Below are 16895 nucleotides of genomic sequence, written 5' to 3'. Positions count from 1 at the left end.
CTAATTATATAAAGTTGTGATGAAGAGTCTGGTTGGACGTCCAGCTGGAAGGGAGGCACAGGGCAGGGTCTGTGGGAAAGGATGCCACGCTCTCTGTTTGCTTGGAGCCCGCCGTGCTTCAGCACCTCCCCGAGCGCTGCACCTCCGGCATTTTTACGGCATCTTCATCATGTTGGCGTGGTTGAGCATTAACTCAGTTTTCAAGTCCCTCTCCCCTCGCTGGCGGACAGGGGATGGGCCTGAAAGCTCATGGCTGGCCCTTCCTGGTGACCAGCTCCCATCTGAAGGCCCACCGAGCTGTCCTCAGTAGAACAGGACACGGTGCCCGCAGCCAGGGTGCCCCGTGGGCTGATTTCACGGCCATGCTCTTGCCTGGGAACAGTGAAGAGTCGGCATGATCCGCGAGACCTGCGGCGTTACTTGACTGCTGTGCCTCTTTTGGGTCCCGATCTCAGGCTGTTGGAAGAACTGTATGAGCGAGTGCACGTCAGGTGCCTAGAACAGGGCTGGGTCAGGCTCCGTGCTCCCTGGGGAGTCTGCTTCAGTTTCTCCCTCTCCCTCCGCCCCTCTTTCACTCTCCCTTCCTCCAAAATTTTTTTATTTATTTGACAGAGATCACAAGTAGGCAGAGAGGCAGGCAGAGAGAGAGAGGGGAAACAGGCTCCCCACCAAGCAGAGAACTGGACACGGGGCTCGATCCCAGGACCCTGAGACCATGACCCGAGCCGAAAGCAGAGACTTAACCCACTGAGCCACCCAGGCGCCCCAAAAATAAATCTTTTTTTTTTTTTTAATATTTATTTGACAGAGAGAAATCACAACTAGGCAGAGAGAGAGGAGGAAGCAGGCTCCCCGCTGAGCAGAGAGCCCCATGTGGGGCTCGATCCTGGGATCATGACCTGAGCCGAAGGCAGAGGCTTTAACCCACTGAGCCACCCAGGCGCCCCCCCACCCCAAAATAAATCTTAAAAGGACAGGGCCCGACTCTGGGTGAGTGTGCAAGAGCTACACCCTATCCACAGGGCAGTGGGTCATCTTGCCTAGAGGCTGGGGCTGCGGAAGGATCGTCCTATTGCCCAGCTGGTTCCTGCGCAGCCTGGCTGGCCATGCAGAGAGGGATGGGTTGTTTTCGGCAGCCCAGACTTCTGCAGTCACGGAACACCTCGCATCTTGGGTCCAGAAAGGATGAGCAGCCCCAGCATCAGGAGCGGGGAGCCCGTTCTCCCAGGCCCCCTGCCTCCCTGATGAGCCCCAGAGGTGGTTTTACATTTCTTTCCTCTCTGGCTGCTTATTGATCCCATCAGGGAAGCACGTGTGGAGGTTTGGGGACGTCTGGAAGCCTCTGTTGGGGTATCCTTGTCCTCCACTTCGTACACGCGCTCTCCTCGGGGGACCGTATTAGGGCCGGCTAACTGTTCAAGCCTACTCCGCATTTTACCTTAACACACTCAGGATTTATTAGGTGTTCACACTGTAGCACAACTCCAGTCGTGCCTGGTCCTCTAGGATCCCATTTCCAACCTGTAGATGCAGCGCGAGAGGGTGGCCTAGGCCTCCCTCCAGGGGGCCGGCCCAGGGTCCGCGCTGTAGGACTAGCTCTTTCTGCAGACGCCGTAGCCTGTGGCCCCCCAGGCATTTGCAGTTGCCCAAGTGCAGGTGGAGAATCGAACGCAGATGAATTCTGCAGACACTCCTGCTGCCTGCGTTATACCTTCCTTGCTCCATTTTCCCCTCTCCCTCCTTCTCCAGGAGGTTGTTTCTAACCCCTGTGGCTGGAAAGAATCCCCCTGCTTCGTGGAATGTGCCTTCTAGTTGGTCTGACGGGTTCACTTTGTTCTTTGAAACATCCGTGGCATTTAGCACACATTCGGCAAGCTCCTCCTCTTCTTCAAGCCACCGTTCTGGGTCCTGGGGAGGCCAGGCTCAGCGCTGTTGTTGGCGATCTCAGGATCTGGTGTGGCAGGGTCAGTTGGAGCAACGACTTTATCTTGGGCAGTGAGGTTGCAGTCGTGGAGGGGGAGGCAGAGGGTCCTGGGGCTCTGGGTGAGACCAGACAGCCGTCACATCGTCCTGTTTGGGGTGCAGTGAGTTGAGAAGTCTGGAAGGGATTGAACTGTGGAGCTGAGACTTGGAAAATGAGTGCGAGGTCCCTGTGTGGATGAAGGGGTGTGGGGCTGGGGGACATTCTGGGGAGAGGGAGCTCGTCTCCCAGGCAGGACCTAGAGCGGCACGCGGCTATATCTTGGTTCTGCTGCCACAGTGCACTGGGACAGTCCTGTTACTGAAGGACAGCCCCGAGAAGGGAGCCCGGGGGCTGTCTGTGTCTGGCACCCAGGACAAGCAGAGAATGCTTGTCGAATGAGTGAGCCAACGAGCTGCGGCGGGACGTCGTCTGAGCACTCCGCGGTGTTACCACTGCATCTGCTCAGCATCAGCCCTGCGTCACATCTGTAAATGCGATGTTCTAACCCACCCAAACAGCTCACGAAGTGTCGGGAGTAGGAACACCCTCGTTTTATGGATGGGGAAACTGAGGCACAGAGCAGTTACATCACCTGCCCAGCCCGGGGCAGCCGAGCTGTGATAGGGTTTCCAGGCGTCTGCGGTGCCCTTCTTCCTCCCCGCTGAGCAGCTGCTGGGGCTCAGGGGGGTAGTCAGACACTAGATCACCTGGGATGCTGGGCTGGGTGTGACTGGGTTGCTTGCTTTGGAAGTCAGAGGTCACATTCCAGCCACTGGGCTTTGTAGGCCTTTGTCCCAACTCCTCCCGCCCTCCCCGACCGCCAGCCAGCCTCCTGTCATAGTCTCTGAGGGGAACAGTGGGCCCTTGTTCCCTCCGAAGCCTGAGCTCTGAGCTCTGTGCAGAATAGCGTCCAGCCTTGGCCTCACAGGGTGGCGTGACTTGGAAGCATGGCACCCATAGGCCTCCTCTGGCCACAGGGGGCGGCCCTTTCGTTGAGACCTCCTTGTTACTGGCTGAGGGACAGATCAGACCCCTTCTGCAGACCACAAGAAGTCCCTGGGAAAGTTCCCTTTTTCTGGGGGCAGAGTGTGGTCAGAAAAAGCAAAATGACAGTTGAAATGAGTTCCCTTCCGTCTGAGCTCCCTTCCCCACCCCATCTGTGAAACGCAGCCTGGGCCACCAGGGCCTGCTCCTCTGCAGTGTCCTGGGTTCTTGGGAGGCGGCCTGCTCTCCCGTGGTGTGCCTGGACCCTGCCTGAGCCCCCCTCCTGAGTGGCAGTCCCAAAGGGTCCACCTTCTCCTTCCCAGCCAGCAGGGAGAGACTCAAGTCCCCTTGAGGTCTTTGCAGGAGGATGAACCCTTTGGGGTGAACGTGGCTTATCTGGCCGCTTGAGGAGAAGCTGGGCTGGAGAACCTTCTGGAGTCAGTGGCCACTCCAGTCAGGTCTCAGCAGAGATACTGCAGTGACAGATGGCCAAGCCAGGACCAGACCAGGCCTGATGTGTGTCCCAAGTTGCTGTTCTCACGAAATGGTTTTACTGGCATAAAAATGCTTGGAAAATATACAAAGGGAGGTGGCCGGCTTCCAGAACTCGACTGTTTACCTTCAGCGGAATGGCCGGGAACGCGGAGAGCTTGTTTTCCAAACAGCCCCTGCTTGTCAGGTCTGCAGGCCCGAGGCTGTGCCAGGCCGGGACTAGCCAGGGGCATCTCCTTTCCCCAAACCCACTGGGACACATTTCTGTCCCCTCCTGCTGCACAGGAGACCCAGCAGCTCCTCCCTGGAGAGGTGCACGCTGGTGGGGATGGGGCTTCACCCGTGTGACCCATTTCTCTGCTGTTTCTAGCTGCCTCGGTCTGAAAAGATTGGCTTCTCATTTGTGGTACCCGTCACGGTGGAGCTGTGGGTACAGCCAAAGTAGGTTTGCGTCTGTGGTGTCTTCTGAGAATTTGCGCTTCTCTGCTCAGGGTACCACTTCCCAGTGGCTTTGCTCCCCTTCCTTCCAATTCTGTTCCTTGTTATGGCTTGTTTTCCCTGGGAAGTGGGTTTGGATGGGTACGTAATCCCAACTCCATGGCAGAAGCAGAAGGGTCCTCCCAAGTTCCTGTGTTTGTTGGAGGGGACACTGAGGCCTTGGGGGTGGGGGGATGAGGACCCAGGCTGGTGCACACGCCCAGGACACCTGGCCGCTTGGCTGCACACTCAGTCTGCAGGTGTTGCTGTTGGGCCTCCATCCAGCTCCCCCCCGCCCCCTCCCCCCCGGGCTACTTCCCAACCACCAGGCCTTGCCCGGTGACTTTTCTTCCCTGGCCTCTTGGTGTCCTGGTCTGTGACAGTGGGACTGTGAGGACGGCAAGCGCTGCTTCCCTTCTCCATCCAGGAGCCCTGGAGGGAGGGAATGGCCGGCTTCTCAGCTAGTCCGACTTGTTCTGGAGTGTATCCGGGCTAGTCACCCTGTGGTGGGAAGAGGCTCCTTCAGTATTATTGTGAGGTCCGTGGGATTTTTTTTTTTTTTTTCTAAGTAGGGGAAATCTCTTTCTGTCAGGCCAAAAAAAAAAAAGGTTAAAATACTGGTACTTTTGGAAGACGTAAGAAAGCTAAGTATTGGTACTTAGCTGGTACTTTCGGAAGCTTTGACGAGACAAGAGTTTAACTAAGAGAGGATAACGAGGTGGGTCTGGGTCAGAGCCGCCAGCGAGATGTGACGCGGCCCCCACAGCGTGGCAAACTGTCACCACCCCAGGCTCGAGGGGACAGGGGAGGGGAGCCCTTGAGACAGTGGAGGGCTTGGGAGAGGAGCTGCCTGCTTGACGGGGGGGTGTCTGCTTCCAGAAATACAGCCAGGGTGTGAGGACGGTGGGAGCAGACACCGGACATCTCTCTCCCTTTCTCCCCCATCTTCTCTTGTGCCTCCGTTGGCCGCTCGGCCAGAAGCCAGAGGACAGGGCAGCCAGCTGCTTGTGGCTGTAGCGCCCAGCCTCCCAGGGCCCAGAGTGGGCTTGAGGCCGGGGCCGGGTGCGCTGGACGGCAGGCTCGCTGCAGGCTTCAGATCTGCATCTGAGCGCCTCCACTTTCTCGCTGTCAGACCCCGGGGTGAGGGGGGCTGGGATTCCAAAAGTCCGTGTTCCCCACTCTCCTCATCTGTAAAATCACCTTTCACCACGTGGTTGGAAAATAAAAACCGTTTCTAGCGCGATGCCTACCCAGAGCGGACACCGATTTCTTTACTAGCAACTTGGAAACAGCCTGGAATCCTGGAGGGAGCCCTGCTTGCGGGGGCGGGGGGGGGGGATGAGTGGGGGTGGGGTTGGTGACATTCTCTGGCCTCTGCTGAGGCCACCCGGGGGGGTCAGCCAGGTGCCGGACTGGCGCCGCTGCCTCCAGGGGCCTGGCCTTACAGCTGGTGGTGGCCGCGTGCCGGGCGGCAGACATCTGGCGGGTCAGGGAGCGTGCTGTCGGGCTGCCCGGTTGTTGGCAGGTGCTCCGGCCCTGAGGTCAGGTGACGCCGACGCTCTGTCAGCCGGTGGGTCTGGCTCCCTGGCGATTCGATCTCCCTAACCCAGCGTTCTTGAAAAAACAAACAGAGCCCCCTGTGGGGCATGGCCAGCAGGACCACCCCGCACTCCCTCATGGTGTCTGGGATGAGCCTGGATTTCAGGGTGAAGTACAAGCTGCCCGTCTCTCAGGGTGGTGCCTCTCAGGGGCGTGGGGATCTCAGCTGTGCTGAGGCCATTGTTCTATGGAAGAGTACCTGCTTGGATCTCACTTTAGACCTGGCCGTGTGACTTCAGTCATTTGGTTTCGCCTCGCAGAGCCCTGGTTTCCCGACCTGAAACACTGGGGTCATTGAGCAGATCGTGCGTGTCCGTTAGACGTTTTCTCCGTACAGCGACAGTCACTTAACCCGTAGATGCCTTGGTTCCCCGTGTGTGTCTTGGGTATCCAGGGTGCCGTGGGGTTGGGAGACAGAAATGCGCACACAGGGCCTGCCCTGGGGGAGTTCTAGAAGCTTAGTGGGTTTGCGCCTTTTGTCCTGCTTGTATTTCGCGTGAGCACTGGCCTTCCTCCTGCCCGCTCTCCCAGGGCTGCAGGGACGGGCCAGGGTGGGTCGGGGGGAGACAGTGGGGCAGTGGGCTCAGGTGCTGAAGTTGTTCTTTTTCTCTGTGTCCCCCCCCCCACCCCCGGCCTTTCCCTGGCAGCTGAACCTTAGCCGGCCGATTGAGGAGCAGGGTCCCTTGGACGTCATCATCCACAAGCTGACCGATGTCATCCTCGAAGCCGACCAGAACGACAGCCAGTCCCTGGAGCTGGTGCACAGGTTCCAGGTGAGCGAGGACGGTGAGGAGGGATGGCCCCAGAATGGCCCTGTGTGTTTCTAGAACTTCAGCGGCCGTCTTGCCGTCTAGTCCGGGGTCGTGGTCCTGCTGCTCCCAGCATGTGTGCTTGTGGGTGGGCACCTCCCTGCCAGGGCCTCTGTCTCCTTGGGTGTCAGACGGGATCCAGCCGGGGCGTGGTCAGCTCGCTCTCTGCTCTCTGCCAGGGTAGATGAGCGTTATTGATCAGAGCGCTGCCCTGTCCAGATGTGGCCTCTGCCCGCACAGCACACAGTCGCAGTCCGTGGTTCTGAGTTGGCACGGGGGCTGGGACCCTCCTGCCTCGTGTTGAGAAAGGGACCCCTGGCGACTGTTGAGGTAGAACAGCCTGTCCAGCTCCCCGGGTCCTGCCTTGGTGGAGAACACTGCCGCCCCCTGCTGCCCCGGTGCTCATTGCTTGGACCCCTGTGTGCTGGTCTCTGAGCATGGTGGCTGTTCCCTCCTCCCTGCCCCCGTCCCCCATCCTCCCACGGTCTTGACCCCTCAGTGACCCACCCTCCCCACCTTGGGAGGTGCTGCCTTTGTCCCCACTGACTTGTCCTGTGTTTTCTCTGTTGTAGACGAGACCATGATTTGTTCCCTTGAAAAACAGAGTCATATTATCAGTGAAATATAGCCAACGTGGAGAGCCTGCCTCCCTGCTGGGAGGGGATGCTTGAGTGTGCTTTTCAGTGTGTGATAATTGGAGATTTGATGTCCTGTCCTTCTGTAGCCACACAAAGGGGACTCTCCTTAGCCTCCTTGGCCACACAGTAGCCCTCCTGCTGAAACATTTTCTTTCCCGCCTGTGTCCGCGGTCGTGACCTCAGCCTCCCTTGCTTGCTTCCCCATGGCTCTCCCCCTTCTTGGCCGGCTCTGCTACGGATTCCCACTTCCCGTGTGCAAGCAGCCCAGAAGCAGTTGTGCCCCACTTGTGGCCCTGCTGGTGTCCCCTGCCTGTGGGGCGGGGGGGGGGGCGCGGGTGCTGTCCCCATTTCGTGTCCTCCAGGGCCTTTGCCTTGCCTGTGGCCCAAGTCCCTCGTGCTTTCATAGGGCTGGGGGCCATGGGCAAGGCGCACCCAAGGCTCTTCCCTGACCTCGCTATGACTCCTGTTTTCCTATTTGTGAGACGGTATCAGGACCAGGAAAACCTCCTACAATGTTGGTCAGAGCACACGATGCCATGCCTGTGAAGTGGTTCTTGTACTGCTCAGTAGAAGGTCAAGGCCACTGTGATCATGTGACCTCTGTGAGCCTTAGTTTCCTTTTCTGTAAAATGGGGATACGGATAGTTCCTAGTCCTGAGGACGGCCAGGTTGCCATGAGAAGTGAATGTCCGTGTATGTAGAGGTGCCTAATGTTTGCTGAGCACTCAGGCATTCTGCTCCTGCCACTGGGACTTCGAGGTGGCCGCAGCTATTACGTGTTGCTCTGTTCACCAGCATCAAGGGCGGTAGCCCCCAGGCAGCCCCAGGCAGCCCCTGGGAGTTTGGGAACGACTGCCACGAGGAGGGGGCTCCCATCCTTCACTTCCCGTGATCACACATGTGCCCATGGCCCCGGGCAGGCGCTGGCCAAATAGCGAAGGACAACTGGGTCCCCACGTTCCGGTCTGGGTGGAAGACGAGGTTACAGGAGAACATGGCAGGGTGGGGGTGCGGGGACGTGGGCGTCAGGGTTTCAGCCGCTGCGTACATTTCCCTGGGAAGCCTTGGCTGGGTCCCTGGAGTCTGTCCCAGCCGGGGCACACACAGCTCAGCCAGCCCTCAGATGACTGGGGTGACCTCAGTGTAACCTTCCAGCCTTGGTATTTTTGGGATAAATTTTCACGGCACTCTGTGCTCAAGCATGAAGCCGGATATCTGATAAGGCCGGGACGTTTCCTCCTTTGTGAAGAGAACAATCCTTTGGGGAAAAGGGTGATAGGCTGAGCTTTCCAGAGGCCTAGGGAAGAGAGGAGACAGTGGGGGCTGGTGAAGAGGGGGACAGAGGGACTCCGGGTGAGGGCCAGGGGAGAAGCCTGCTTGGCTACACCCGGCCTCCCTCCTGGCACCAAGTCACTGACCGAGTTGACCTGTAGGGTTCAGAGCCAGACCAGATAAACTGGCACGTGACCTTGTCATGCCACTTGTTTTCAGATTCTTGTTTTAATATTCATGCAAGACTTTAACAAGGGACTGTTGGCTTGGGTAGGTAGGGAGCACAGGGTCCGTGGCAGAGAAGCCAAGCCCAGGGCTTGGGTTTGCAAAGCTGGCCTTTCTGCCTTTGGTATGGGTAAGCAAACAGAGAAAGATGATTTGGCCCAGAAGGGGCTCATCTCGAAGGGCCGTCTCCAGAAGCCTTATTCAGGTCCCAGGAGAAGTGAGCTGAGGAAGAGGTGTTTCTGAGGTCTAAAGCGTTCTGCCCCTGGGATGCTTCCACGAAGCCTCCAGCCTGTGACGGAAAGGAATTCTCTGAGCTCAGAGGTTAATGCTTTTTTCCTGGCTGCCTTTGAGGACAGGTTGGCGGGTGTGGACCTGGGGTTCACTGCAGATCACTAAAACAGGTTGCCATAGAAACCACCTCCCCAAGCCTTTTTTTTTAAAATATTGGCCCCAAGAGAGCTTTGCTTGGAGAATCATCAGGATGATTCAGTTGTTTTTCTGCCCCGGGGTTCACGTGGAGCCAGCGGCCTGGTGCCGCTGTGGCTCTGCCCAAGGGTCAGCTGTCACTGAACAGACTTGGGGGGGCCTTGCCCATGGAGGCCAGTGGGGTTGGGGTGGTGGGAGGGTCCCCATCCCAATGCTCAAGGGTGCTCTGCCGTCTTGATCTGTTTCCTCTGGGGAGCAAGGAGAACCTTCTTCTCACTGTGACAGCCAAGGCATCCTGGGAGGAGGGGCTGGGGGGGTAGTCCTCCTGCAGCCGTTTCCAGCCCCAGAACCGCCCAGAAGGGTCACAGTGGTTATGTTCTGTGGGGCATGTGGAGCTGTCTAGGCGGATCTTCCTGGGGTTTCCCCTGAAGGGGCTTGGAGGGGGCGGGGTGTCTGAGTCTAAACTGACAGCTCTTCCCCATCTCGATCAGCTAGAAGATTAAGTGCTCCGTGAGCACTAGGTGAGGACCTAGCCTGGAGGGGAGGCCAATGGGGAAACCAGGAACTGCCCTCAAGCCCCCAGAGTGATGAGTTAGGGCACACACAGACTTGGTCACTGCATTTCCTGGCATCAGACCGTTCTGTGCCTTCTCTTTGCAGCGATAATGAAGACTTCATTCACTCTCGAACCGGGCCCCTGAGGCCTGTGTGATCTGCCCGTGGCCTCCTCCCGGGAATCCTCACCTTGGCCCACCTTGGCCCTCCAGCTCTGCACTCTTTCCCACCTCAGTGCCTTTGCCCCAGCCATCCTCGTGCTTGGGGTTCCTTCTTCTCCCCTAGCTCTCAGCGCCGGTGTTCCTCCCTTTGGAAGGCCTCCCTGGTGATCTTTCTAAGACACACCCACCACCCTAGGCCCTCATAAGGTTCTGCTTTTCCTTCCCGCCCTTGGGAGGTGCCTGATGCTCTAGTGGTTGCTACTGTCTGTCTGTCCATCTGGGGGTTAGCCGCACAGGGGCCGAGATCACACCCACGTTGAGCTTACCGGGATCCCCACTGCCGCACATGATTCCTGCCACGTAGGAATTGTGTCCGTGTGTTTGTGAAGGGACGGGGTGCTGGCGGTGCTGGCTCGGTGCAGTGCGCCCTGGTGGGTCAGAGGGGGGAGCAAATGGCTCCAGCTGGAAGAAGGGCCCAAGGAGGGTTCATGAGGCAGATGGTGCTGACTGTTGGGTATGTGTGGGGATGCCTCCGGGGGCTGGGGAACTGCAGGATTAACAGGTTGGAGGGAAAGGGCTTTTTCCTGCCAGGCTGTGGAACTTGGACTTTATCCTGCAGGCCAGGGGTGAGGGCGATAAGATCAGATTTCCCTGGCATGAGAGCGGCCCTGCTTATTCGGAGAAGGCCATTGCCAAGGCAAGAAGAACTCTGAGGAGCGAGGACACCATAGTCATCGGAGCCTAGCTGTTTCTGCAGTAAAGAGAGAGCTCATGCCCCTCGGGACTCAGCACTGCCCCATCCTCATCCCGGTGCCCCCGGGGATACCTGGGCTGTGACAGGCTGGCACCCATAGGCCCGTGTGTGGCAACGCCCCACTCACCTCTTGGGTCCCTGCCGGCTGTCGGATTGTGTGACTTGCATCCAAGAAGGGAGCTGCTTCCTCACCTCGTGGATGCAGGCAGGGAACGCACGCTTTGCACGTCGGTTTTACCTGAAAGGAAGCAACTTTTAGAATAAACCTTCAGTAGCCCGGCTCCCCCTCCCCTACCCCATAGCTTGAAAAACAGACTTATTGAGCTGTAACTCACATACCATACCACGCACGCACTTGAAGTGTACAGTCTGATGGGTTTTAGTGTGTTCGTAGATCTGTGCAGTCCATTTTAGGACATTTTCGTCATCCCCCCCCAAAACCCCGAATCTTTTGCTATCACCTCCCTTGCTGGCCCTAGGCAACCCCCACTTTCTGTCTCTATAGCTTTCCCTATTCTGGACTTTAATGTGAATGGAGCCCTAGAATACTTGGCTGCTGTGACTTCCTTCTGTCACTTAGCATAAGGTTTCCCAGGCGCCCCCCCCCCCCCACCGGCCCCACCGCGTGTCATAGTATGAATCGTCACTTCCGTCCTTCTGATGGCTGAGTAACATTCCATTTGGAGACACACACTGTGTGTCCCGTCATCAGCTGACGGGTCGTTTCCATGTTCTGACTATCAGGAATGGCCCTGCTGGGGCCCCTGGGCGGCTCGTTTGGTGAAGCGTCCGACTCTTGATTTCCACTCAGGTCATGACCTTATGGTTGTGAGACTGAGCCCTATGTCAGGCTCCATGCTGGGTGTGGAGTCTGCTTAAGATTCTCTCTTTGCCTCTCTTTCTCTCTTTTTTCTTTAAAGATTTTACTTATTTCAGAGACAAAGGGAAAGCATGAGCAGGGGGAGGGGCAGAGAGAGAGAGGGAGAAACAGACTCCCCGCTGAGCAGACAGCTCAACGTAGGACTCCCTCCCAGGACCCTCAGGTCATGACCTGAGGCAAAGACAGACGCTCAAGTGACTGAGCCACCCAGGCGTCCCTCTCTGTCTTCCAAAAAAAAAAAAAAGCACTGCTATGAGCTCTTCTGTACACGTCCTCCTTTCTTGTGGGAATACACATGGGGGCAGGCACTGCTGGGTCACGTGGGGGCGGTTTCCGTGGTTGGGGACCCCCCCCCAACCTGGTTTTCCTCGTGCGGCACTGTTTTCCGACCCCGCCAGCGGTGCATAAAGGTTTCAGCATCTCCACTTCCTTGCCAGCACTTAATCTGATGTTGATTTTAGCCATCCTAGTGGGTATGAGGTAGCATCTTGGAGTTTTGGTTTAAATTTCCCTGATGGGGGCGCCTGGGTGGCTCAGTGCGTTAAAGCCTCTGCCTTCGGCTCAGGTCATGATCCTGGGATCGAGCCCCACATGGGGCTCTCTGCTCCGCGGGGAGCCTGCTTCCTCCTCTCTCTGTCTGCCTCTCTGCCTACTTGTGACCTCTGTCTGTCAACATAAATAAAATCTTAAAAAAAAAATAAAAAAATAAATTTCCCTGATGGCTGACGATGGCGGGCATCTCTCCGCATGCTTCTGGGTCATCTGTGTGTCTGCCCCGCAGCCCTCCTTCTGTCTCGTGTTTCGATCTGGAGTCCGCGAATTGGCCGTTTTCCTCCTTCGGGCTCTCGTCCCCCCAGGGCACAGTGGTTAGGCATAAAGATGTCAGAGCCTGTAGCCTGGGTCCAGAGCTACCCCCCACCCCCCGACTTCTCCCCACTGGCCTTGGGAACGTCTTCTCATTTCTCCTGCGTTTCAGTTCCTTTATCTCTAAAATAGGGGCAGGCGGCGTCCCTGCCTCCCGAGGCTGCAGGAGGCCTGCGTGTGCTAACCGCGCCGGGCACTTGTCGGTCCTGGAGCTCAGGCGGGGCCTCTGCGGGCCCCGGCAGGTGTGTGACCTGCCCCCGCCTCCCAGGCTGGCTGTAGACTCCAGTTTCCTCTGACACCGGGGCAGGGCGGAGGGGATGGCTTTTGAGGCCCTTCCTGCGACAGGGTATGAGGACTGGCTCGCAGCAGTAACAAGCGGCTCCCCAGCCCGGCCCAGGCTCATTTCCGCCTGTGACGCCATCATCGGAGGGTCGGCTGGGCCCCACTGCACGGGCGGGAGCTGGGGTGACGGAGCGGCTGCAGACAGGGCATCGTGGCAGGAGGAGGAGAACCCCACAAAGCACGCCCTGGCTCTTAAGAGTTTCCGTGATCAGCACCACTCATCACAGCTGACCTAGGAGTTCTTAGTCGTGACTCTAGCAACGCGGTGGTTCTGAAAATGCCCCCAGATGACAGGTGTCCTCCGTGCTGGGAGCGGAGACGGGCAGTGACTCTGGAGGCACGGCTGGGTGGAGGTCAAGGGACTTAGGTACTGTGCCCAGCTCCGCCTCTCACCAGTCCCTCCACCGGGGCCTCGGGGGCCCTGCCTGCCTCCCTGGGAACGTGCCAGGATGACAGTGTGGGATGGGACCTTGATTGCTGTGGCGTCCCTGCCCAAAAGGCAGTGGTCGTGAGCGGCAGTGATCACCTCCGGGACCGTGGCTCCGCTCTGCCCCCGACCCCTGGGGGGCTCAAACGATTTCACAGCTGCACCAGCTCAAACCCTGTCCACTCTAGTTGTTCACTGGGCGGCGTCCAGCCTGGGGCTCGGTGCCGCACGCCGGAGGGATGGAGTGGAAGCAGGAGCAGCATGATTTTGCGGTTCTGGGCCTTCTAACCTGATTCAGGAGATAACATCTAAACCCGACAAAAATCAAGTGAGTTTCTCTTTGGGAGCAGAGCTTAGTGGAGGCCCGCGAGAGGCCACGCTTCCCGAGCAGGTCCCAGCTGGCCTCATGTGCTCTGGGCACTCCGCATCTCTTAGCTCATTTTGTGCAGAGGTCAGTCCCTGGGAGAATGGAATTTTTACTTCCCCCTTTTTCAGGTGAGGAAACAGGCCCAAGGAAGTTAAGATACTCGCCTGGGGCTGCTCAGTTAGAGCACGACCTAGGCTGGATTTTCGCTCACAGTTCTTCTAAGTAGGCCTCAGAGCAGTGTTGGCCAGCAGCTTGGAGTTGGGGGGGAGGGCCAGCGATTCTGGGTCACCTGAGGGAAGAGGTCACCGTCTGGGATTGCCTCTGACACAGCTGGGGCCGCACAGTGACGAACAGCAGCCAGCAGATGCCAGAGGACTGGGCCTTGGCGGTGGCCCTGGCCTTAGAGGACAGGTCCTGGCCTGGGGTGGCCATGAGGTCAGGCTCTTCAGGACTCCTGTCCTGGGTGACAAGGCCACTCCCCCAGTGGTGGAGATGGCCGCACAATCTGCCCATTGTGGGCCCAGATCAGGCGGGGGTAGTGAGTCATTCTTTCTCCCCGCGGGGTTGGTGCCATTGAGCACCATCGGCTGTCTGCAGGGCCTTTCCTGCGGAGAGAGGAAGACCGGTCCCCCAGGCAGGCCCACAACTTCATGACCCCGTTTCCAGCCCCTCCCCGCGGAGCTGGACTTCGCACAGCCCTGGGTGGTGCGGTGGGAGGGGCCGGCTGCCCCGGAAGCCTGAGCTCTGACCCAGCTCATGGCAGCGTGTGGGCCGTCAGCGTTTTATGGCACAGGGTTTGAGGTACACTGGGTTTTAGAAATACTAACATTTATTAATGGTAAAGTTTTCCAAGGTTGAAGAAAGAACTTATGCACGTGATTTTAGGGTTCCTTAGCTCTGACACTGTTGACGTGTTGGGCTGGACGATTCTGTATTGTGGTGCTGTCCTGTGCATGGTACGATGTTCAGCGACATCCCTGGCCTCCACCACCCTCAACTGTGACAACCAAAAATGCCTGCTGCTCAATGGCTTCTGGGGGGCGGGGGGCAAATTTGCGCCTGATTGAGACCCCTGCCTTTCTCAGAGCGCAGCGGTTCTGACAGCTTCCACGCGTAAGTGAAGCCACTTTTGTTTTAAAAGCGTGGATACGGAGGCCTCGCTGGATGCAGGTGGGTTTTGGAGATTGGGATCTCAGACCAGGGGGACTGAAGTCTCATGGGCTCTTATTTCAACAACACCTGCAACAGAAAGGTCACCTTCTGCCATTCTCCTCCTGGCCTGTTTTGGGGCCATGACTTCCTGACTTGCTTCCGTGTTTCCCATGTGGGCTGCATGCTCACGATAAAGCCATTGTGGTTTCCTTCGCCTTCGTGCGGTCAGTCACAAAGCCGCTCACCAGCCAAGCTGGCCTCTGCTGACCTCAGACCTCCCTGAGCCCCTTGCTGCTGGGGTCCATGCCCACTGTCTCAGTTCTCTCACACCCCCCGACTTCCAGCCCCTGACCTGGCCCATGTCTCTCAGTCTGTTCATTGATCTCCAAGATCAGTCATCGCAGATCTATTATGTCATTCATTCAGCCAGATCTTAATTAAGCGCTTACTGTGTGCCAGAAATCTTCAAAGACGGCAGATAACAGTAATCAATACGTCCCATCAGGCGGACTCAGCCCCTGCCCCCGCACAATTGTATTTGGGGGTGTGGGTGTGTGGGGTGGGGTGGGGTGGGCGGGAGGGAGGGAGGGAATGGACACAAAACACAAGCAAGCAGAGGAAAAAGTAACACGGTCTTTAGTTACGGAAAGTTCTGGGAATAAGAAAAATTGGGGCTTGTGGTAGATGACAGGGAAGTTCTTACCACCCGGTCCCGCAGCCTCTCTGAGGAGTTGACATTTGAGCTGAGGCCTGAAAGGTCTGTTGATGGAGGGGAGCAAGCCAGGGGACAGCGTCCTTTGGCCGGACAGGCCCGGAGGTCTGAAGACCCTGAAGAAGGCGGTGGGGGGCTGAGTGGGTGGGTTGGAGGAACCGAGTGAGCCTGACGGCTGCGGGTTAGAGGGGGGCTGCAGGGTGCCGAGGGGAGTCAGTCACCTTCAGAACCAGGGTTCCTGCTGGAGAGGAGGGGGTGTGTGTAACGGGCGTGCGGTGCTTATGTGGTGGGGCAGCCAGAGCCTTCTTTCCGGAAGCTAGGAAGGCTGGGGGGTGCAGCTGGGGGCACCGAGTTCGGAGTTGAGGGGCCAAGGCATGTTTGGCTCAAGCGGCTCCTGGTTTTCCCCGAGTTTAGCAGCACTCCGCAGACCCTGCCCTGCTCCCTGGTGACTCCCCCCACCCCCCACCCCTCTGACAGCAGGCTGGGCACCCTGAGTTCTGTGAGTAACACTTGCGCACCCAGCAGAGCCCTGGGGAGCCTGCGGGCCCTGGGGAGGCCTCGCTGGTTCTGGGAACTGAGAGTTCAACTCTGGCTGGAGGGCTGGGTGCGGGTGGGTGGGTGGGTGGGGCCACCGAGCTGGCCTGTGGCCTTGTCCTGGGAAGTGGCCCATGCGGCCCAAGGGCAGGGGCGGCTCCACAGCTCACTGGAGCCACCTGGGGGCGTGCCTGTAAGGGGATGCGGGCATGGAGGGGGAGGGCTCGTGCTGGTGGGGGCTCTTGTGTGGCCGGTGCCCACAGGGGTGTTAACACCCCTTAAGGAGCACGGGGCCCAAGCAGCGGCTGCCTCTGTCTGGTCCTGACATTGCCCAGCTGCTGGCTGTGACCGGTGGGCCCCGGGACTGCTGGGACCCTGTCCGGTCCCCCACAGGGATCCCTGAATGGACATGCTAGTCTGTCCTGGTTTAGCGTCAGCCTGTGAGGGCCTGTGAGGGGACGTGTTCTGACCAGCACCCAGCCCTGGGGGTCCTTTCCCTGGCTCCAGAGGACCTGAGTAGGGCCATGGCGCTGCGACAGGGCATGGGACATTTGTCGGGTGAACAGCCCAGCCCAGCCCTGTGCCAGCCTCCTGCTGACGGAAGATGAAGAGCCCACTTACAAGTTTGGTGCTGCAGGCTGGGGATGGAGAGGGAGGGACTGTCTTCCACGGTTTGGGGTGGGGGGCTGGGAAGGGCAGAGAGAAGGCATTTGCTGTCTTAAATAATAGAGCATTCTGTTTACTTCCAGCCCTTTCTTCCTCAGCATTTGGGGATATGTTTTGGCGGGAGCTCATTCGTGGACTTTTCTGTCCGCTCTGTGAACAAGTTTCTCACCTGTCAGGACCACACTGTTGGACTCAGGCTGCTCGCCAGGTGGCTGAGCAAGGCACGTGACGTGAGACTGTCTGGGGGTGACCCAGGTGGACAGTCAGCCACGAGGGGGCAGCCGGCTCTGGGATGGGGGTGCCCGTTAGGGACACTGAGGCAGGCATGTAGAGTCGCACGCCCAGGAGAACCTGCTGTCTTAGGGATGCTCAGGCCCAGCCCTGCTCCACACGGGCACTGTCTAATCACCTTCCCTCATCCGGAAAGGGGCTCCCCTGGGCCCTGTCATTGGTATGAGTCTGTACAGCTCATTCTGGAGTCTGGGGCCTGGGGCTCCGACTTTGTGTCCCTTCCGAGCCCCTTGTTCTGTGACTGTTTTGTTCATTGGCGGGGACGGGTGTGGGGGTAGTTATTGCTGGTGTTCTGCTCCGTGGAA

The 16895-nt window shown here is 58.3% G+C and overlaps 1 protein-coding gene across 7 annotated transcripts in view; it reads left to right on the top strand.

The window, feature by feature from the left end:
* Positions 1-16895, top strand: part of ITPK1 (inositol-tetrakisphosphate 1-kinase) — a 166664-nt gene that overhangs the window by 93765 nt on the left and 56004 nt on the right. For all 7 annotated transcript variants that reach the window (XM_046009826.1, XM_046009828.1, XM_046009831.1 and 4 more), the window contains one exon: positions 6163-6288. In XM_046009826.1, the coding sequence (XP_045865782.1) occupies positions 6163-6288 (126 nt within the window). The remainder of the gene's footprint in view (positions 1-6162; positions 6289-16895) is intronic.

Source organism: Meles meles, chromosome 6 (assembly GCF_922984935.1).
Source record: "Meles meles chromosome 6, mMelMel3.1 paternal haplotype, whole genome shotgun sequence".
Classification (NCBI taxonomy): domain Eukaryota; kingdom Metazoa; phylum Chordata; class Mammalia; order Carnivora; family Mustelidae; genus Meles; species Meles meles.
The sequence above is the reverse complement of the archived record's forward strand: the minus strand, read 5'-3'. Positions and strand labels throughout refer to the sequence as shown.